Source organism: Geospiza fortis, unplaced genomic scaffold (genome assembly GCF_000277835.1).
Source record: "Geospiza fortis unplaced genomic scaffold, GeoFor_1.0 scaffold327, whole genome shotgun sequence".
In the NCBI taxonomy this organism is placed as follows: Eukaryota; Metazoa; Chordata; class Aves; order Passeriformes; family Thraupidae; genus Geospiza; species Geospiza fortis.
In genome coordinates, this window is record NW_005054410.1 from 2499765 (window position 1) to 2506202 (window position 6438).

At 41.5% G+C, this 6438-nt stretch overlaps 1 protein-coding gene and 1 long non-coding RNA gene across 2 annotated transcripts in view; one reads left to right on the forward strand and one right to left on the reverse strand.

Annotated features, from left to right (window-relative positions):
• The window catches only part of LOC102036895 (ferritin light chain-like), an 11559-nt gene extending 8566 nt beyond the window's left edge, over positions 1-2993 (forward strand). Inside the window, 2 exon segments of the mRNA XM_031061359.1 lie at positions 1-11; positions 1191-2993. The exon segment at positions 1-11 is cut by the window's left edge and continues 135 nt beyond it. Of these exon segments, the coding sequence (XP_030917219.1) occupies positions 1-11; positions 1191-1734 (555 nt within the window). The 3' untranslated portion in view covers positions 1735-2993.
• Positions 2994-4039: 1046 nt separating this feature from the next.
• Positions 4040-5901, reverse strand: LOC115948472. The gene is made up of 3 exons (XR_004082302.1): positions 5806-5901; positions 4164-4252; positions 4040-4050 (listed from the first exon to the last, which is right to left on the reverse strand). It is a non-coding gene; the product is annotated as an uncharacterized LOC115948472 (long non-coding RNA).
• Positions 5902-6438: the final 537 nt, after the last annotated feature.

Genomic DNA, 6438 nt, shown 5'->3' on the forward strand with positions numbered 1-6438 from the left:
GGTGGGTAGTAGTCAACAAATTTTCAAGCAGCTATGATCCATTTAACTTACTGAATTATATTGTTGGTAATTCAGATCTCTGCATTCACCTACTATTAGATTTCCATATATAATTTGTCTGGCATACTTGTGTACATGGTTTTGTTCTTGATTGTGATGCCTAGAAACTGTCAGACATACAGTCCTAACTCTATGGGGTTGCTTTCCAGCCCAAAAGAACAGTGTTCCCCTTTTCTTTTACTCAGCTGGACACTGCTGTTTCCACTATGCTGTAATGGATTATGGCTCCTTAAATTGGGCTGAAACAGCCCACTTGTCTCCTTCACACTGAACCTAATTGGAAGCTTAGACATGACTAGAAGGAGAACCATCCAGCTTGGGGCAGTAGTTAATTTCCTAAATTACAGCTCATAACAGAATTTGAACTGTCTGAACATCTAACGAGCTTGCAAAGGTACAAAGGAATAACTCAAATGTTTTCAGGAAAAAATAACCCACCTCATTTGTTTAAGACCAAGAGGCTGCTTCTCCTCTACCAAATTAGTTAATACAGAATGTTCCTCTTTTGTCCATTGTAGCAGTTAAGCTGTAGAGAGTAAAAAGACTATTGTAAAAATCTTTCTTAATACTCAGTTTGCATCAAGGGTGAGCTTAGGACTTCCAGTACTTAAAGGGGGCCTGCAGGAAAGAGGGAGAAGGACATTTTGTCAGAGGATGCAGTGTTAAGATGAGGAATAACAAATTTTAACTGAAAGAGGGCAGTTATTTAGGCTAGATATTAGGAAGTCCCTCTTCACTGTGAGGATGAACTAGACACACTAGAAAAATTTGCCCAAAGTAGTAGAGAATGCCCCATTCCTGGGAATGTTCAAGGCCAGGTTGGATGGGCCTTTGAGCAGCCTGGTCTAGTGGAGTATGGCAGAGGGTTGGGACAAGATGATTTTAAGGTCCTTTCCAACCCCAACCATTCTGTGACTGGGTTTCCTGGTGTAAGAACCCTCTTCAGGCATAGCTGCTGCTATGTAATTCTGTTCCTTGAAGAAGTGCTTGGATTCTTCCACTTATGTTTAAAGCCTGCAAAAAACAATAGATGCACCAAAGTGGAAGCAGTTGTTGCAAAATCCTAGTACAACTTTTTTAGAGCACCAGGTTAAGTTGCAGGAATCCATTGATGAATACAGATACATGAGCTGTTCTTTTGAGTAAATACAACTCTGTCTTTGTTTTCAGAAACCAAACTGTGATTATGCAGTCGGTCTGATGAAAGCCCTGGAACTAGCAATGGTACAATGGAAAACTATGCTACGATATTTTGAAGAGCTTTATGCCCTAAGTGTTGAAAATGCAGACCCTCATAGTGCAAGCACTATCAAGAAACAATTTATTGGGCCCAAAATCCAGAAGATCAAGCTGATGGGAGATCTGCTGACCAATGCTCGCAGGCTTGACTGTTCCCAGGATGGCAGAAATAGTCTTGGGGACTATTTTATGGACCGGCTGCAGAAAGAGTTCAGGACCAGCATAGAGCCAGAGTCCAGTGATCACTGCAGCCCCTGCCCGCCTCTCCAGCAGTGCACAGGAGCTGCAGAAGGTCTGAAGCGACCCCAGAGAGAATGCTCCCAGCACAGAAATGGCATAGGGCCAATATATGCAACCATACACTGCACCACCATGCTGCCACAGTGTAACGATGGCACAGGAGCAAAGGTGAAGCAGGGCAGGGAGGGCCTTTAATGCTCAGGCTGCTGCAGCTACAGGGCAGCTCCTCAGGCAAACCTGTCCTGAGGGTGGAGATGGGACCAAAACTCAGGAGACACAATGCTCTGTCCCTCCTCCTGCTTTACATCCCATCCCCTCATCCTGTGCTGAGTCACAGCTCAAAATCTAGCCCGTACCACTATTTGCTTTAAATGATAGCAAGGTTGCCAGCTAGATTGTCACATTTATCTATGCAATTCTTCCTAGAAGCCAAAAGTTCTTAAGCTTCTTCTTTCTCTTAAATGATTAATAGGATCAGTTAGTGCAAATTATTTTAAGAATATGTATAAATTTTGTTAAAACAAATAAAAAAGAAATCACTGCACCTTTAATGCAAGGAAACTTTTACATGGCAAAAAATACAAATATTTAGTTTTATATTACTGAATATTTTACTACTCAGTATTTTAAATTACTAACAAATATAGTAAAATAATGAACTTTTTAAAAATACTTGTTCAAAAACAATGAGTTTTTTGTCTTATTTCTATCATAGTAGCAATTTAAAGAAGTAGTGTAATGCATTTACTAATCAGCTATTTCTAGTGGTATACTTCAGGATGAAGGATGCAAACATTTCCTTAACAGTGGGAATAAGAAAATGTGCTGATTTCTCTACAGTTATTGCCTAGTTGGCTTTTGTCATCCTCAGAAAGCAGATGAGAGAGAAATTAGGAGTTCCCATTAGATGAGAACTTTAGAGGTTCTAGGGCATATTTTGCAAGTGTCACCAAAGAGAGTAGCTCTAGGACTTTGTCCAGACTTAAGGTAGAATGATTGCTTTAATTATGATACAGAGCCCTATCTCAGCTAGCTCACTAAAGGCATTACTGTAGCACTCCTGCTACTTCTTATATTCCCTGTTTGGTCCCAAGTAGGGGCATGAGATCCTAGTGAAAAAACAGCACACTTAGCTAGAATTGCATCAGAGAGAACGGCTATTCATTAGTTCTGCCTTTCAGTTAGGGCAGTGTTAGCCAGCTTGGTTCAAGTGCAGAGGTGTCCAAATTCCTCTCATTAGTCCCCTGCCGGAGTGCCTCATTCTGTACCCTGGCTCCCAAGGTCACCTAAGAAGAGTGGCTAGATCAGCTGCCTGCAGTTAGGGATTTTTTGTCATTATATACATCTTTATGCAGTTGGGGTTTGATTCATTGGAAGATTGCCTCACACTTTTGTGTAATACTTTAGCTGATACTCCTGTTTTGCTTGAAAATAAATTCAATTCCATGTCTGTATCTCCAGTGTATTCCTCAATTCACCACCCAGGCATGCTGGTATTCTTCTCCAAAAGATTTTGCATATGTATACAAAATTGTGCCAGTATTTTTCTGCATCTGAGGAAGTTGTGCATGATGGAAGAGTATGACAGAGTGAAAATAAATGCCAGAAAACTGCATTACTCTAAAACACTTCATAATGAAACATTTTTAGTAAACTGATACAGCTACAGTTAAGTAGCAATTTCTGCAAAGCCCACCTTCTGTTGGTGTTGTAACATGGGACAGAAAATAACAATGCAGATGTTTTCCCAGTCTTTTCTCTGAATGTGGTTCAGCTTTGGGGTAGAGATGGGGAACACAACCACTTTAAAACAACCTCTGTATTCATCTATAAAAGTACTGTCATGTGCCATAGGAATGGCTCAAAGCACTTTTAGAATCATGCTAGCTTTGCCTGCGTTGAGATTGCTGCTCTCTAATACAGCAGGGGACTAAAAGATATTTCCATCTGGGCTAGATTCCATCACCCATCCTCATGCTGAGCATACCTTATTCAACAATTAGTTCCAGTGACTGCAACTCAACATGAATAAGAGCAATGGAATCCTTCCCTCTCAGTATTAAAATACAGCCCACTAAGTGTGACCAGAGCAAAGCTACTAACTGAACTCTAAACTAGTGCTGTATAAAACTACTTCATGTACTACTAGTAATGTTTGACCTACTTGTACAACAACCTTCACCTTTTAAAAGCTGATGACCTGAAACATAGTTACAGCTTCCTCCATGGTTTACAGCATTTAACAAAGTCCAACATAACAAAAAAACTGACTTTTACATTTTTCAGAGCCAGACCTACTTGCCTCTAATTTTTCCATGAAGTAGTGCCATGTCTGTTTCTCAGACTTCTCATGTTCATCTTCTAACCAAATGTATCTACACACTCTAAGAATTTAAGTCTTTTTCTCTCCCTTTTCCTTTGCCAGAACACGTTCTGGACCCTCTGCCTCTAAAGACAGTTCTGTTAATTCCAGATAAACTCACAAGCAGCTGTTTCCCCAGCCTCTATCCTCTGAAAAAGAAAAGAGAAATCAACCAGTTACTGTAGATAATAAGCTCTTGTCCACATGCTGCTTCTTCTGAGAGCACACGTGCTTGTGAGTATGGTCTCAGTTTTAACAATACCTGTCAGTTGTGTATAGGATGAGTCTATCCATGTTTCTCAATGTAGGAAGTACAACCTGCTTCTGCCTTCCCAGCTTTCCAATCACATTCTGAAAAACAATATATCAAAGATGAATGTAGAATAGGTTAAGGGCAACAGCTCCTATAGAAACTTTGCAAATTATCTTTTTCTCCTGAATGCTTGTTGATCCACACTCTCTGTATCTATACTACCAAAGCAGTGCCCAAACAATCCAAACACACAACCTGGGACAGCTCTGAATAGCTAGTGTAGCATCAGTACCCTAAACATAGCATCCAAACTGGAAGTTCAGGAGAGACGATCTTAACTGAAATTATGAGTTACAGCCCCAGAGGCTTTCAAAGAGGTTAAACAATGGAATCCTTGTAAATGCTTGCCATAAGAACTGCCTATGGTTGCCTGCTCTCAATGTCCTTAAAAGTTTCCAAGTGGAAATTGTTCTGTCTCTCATCCTCTCCACTGTGGCCACAAAAAACCCAGAAGAGCATCTCAGGGTTTGTTCTTTCAAAGGACATTTTTTTCAGGCCTCATTGTACATGGCAACATCTTTCTGGACAAACCTGTCTTTGGGAATGACACTGGAAAGTGGATGTTAGTGGTGGCACCAGCAGGGAATCACAGAATCAGAATTGTTAGGGTTGGTTGGGTGTCTGGAGATCAGCATGTCCAAACCCAAAGAAGTGTCCTCAAGGGCACCCTCACTAGAAGACTACTGTGTGGAATTCACTCTGTGGTCACAGCCTTCTCCTGACCTTTTCACTTGGAGGAATTAATGCACTTGAGCCCACATTCATGGGCGATTATTGGCAAACTCCCTGTAGTGCTTTTCCAAGCCCCACTGTTTGTTACCACTTTGCCCAAGGTAACTCCACTCACTCGAGTCCCTGAGTGTCTTTTCCTGGGGTCACATATAAGCTACAAACACACAGAGGCAGAAAAGGCTACAATACTGACTGAATATTAGGTAAAATTACCTTTTTCCAAGAGTTAAGCAAATGGTCTGGAGAGAGTTTAAGTGTCTTGAGTGGGTCACACTGCCAGCACATAGCCTTGATATCCCATTTTACATGTTCAGTTGTTACAGCACAAAACTCTTTCTCATTTAAATTTATTTTACATTATTGTGTACCTTGCACTATTTTGAACACAAATTATTTTTACTTTGTTAGTTGTTCAATAAAGATTTAAAACCAACTATCTTTATTCCTTCTGGATCAAAGAACATCTGTAATAACATTGAAGTGTCTCCACAAATTTGCCACTCTGCCTCTCAGACACAGCTGGGAGATACATTTCCAAATGTGTAGGGGTGGCCAGTAGCTGATCTCCCTTCTTGGGACATATTTTTCAGCATCGGGTACATTGAAAGAATGAATTTCTACATATAGTTTTATCTTTTGATAAAACTTTTATCTTTTAGAGATACTGACAGAATGCAACTCACAATTCTCATCTTAGTTTGTACTCAAAGATATTTAGGTAAGTAGAAAATCTGGGGAGTGCAGATTAGGAATTTTTGCCAAAAAACAAATCGTGTAACAACAAAAGGAGCCGCCATCGTGACAGCCCATCTAAGAAGTCACAGGGACTGGGAATTTATAATTGATGGATGTTTTTTACCTTTTGCAATTCTGATTTGTCAGTCAGCCCCTTGTCCCACTGAAGACAGAGCTTTGCTGCTGATTTTGAACAAGCTGAAATTTCGCCAACGTTTATAACTGCAGAACAGAAATTATTTTTAGCTTGTGGGACATTAAATGTGTGCATTACTATTTTAATCATTAAGTCAGTGAAATCACACAGCTAAATTACCGAATTCCACTAAGAACCAAATTTCCCATCTCAAATGATACTCAAAAAAAAAAACAAAACAGAGTAAAAACTCTGGCACCCTTGAGAGACGTTACCAAAACCCATCCCATTTCCCCAAGCTCCAAACTCTCCCACTGCTAGAAATAAATCCTTATCGAGCGAGCCGTCCAACCGCAGCGCAACCGCGGCGAAACGCCGCGGCACGGAGTGCGATCCATCTCTCCCAAGGTTTCCGAGTGAAGGTGAACAGAGTTGGAGGAGGAACCCGGAACGCCAAAGGTCGCAGGGATGAATTCCCGAGGGCAGGAAGGCTGGCTCACCGCGGGCACGGCGGCGCTTCCAGCTGGGACAGGCCCGTAGCGCCACCGGGTGGTCGCCACCTGCCGGTCCCGCGCTCCGTGGTGTCCCCGCTTCCCCTCTGCCCGCACCTCCCCGCTCCCC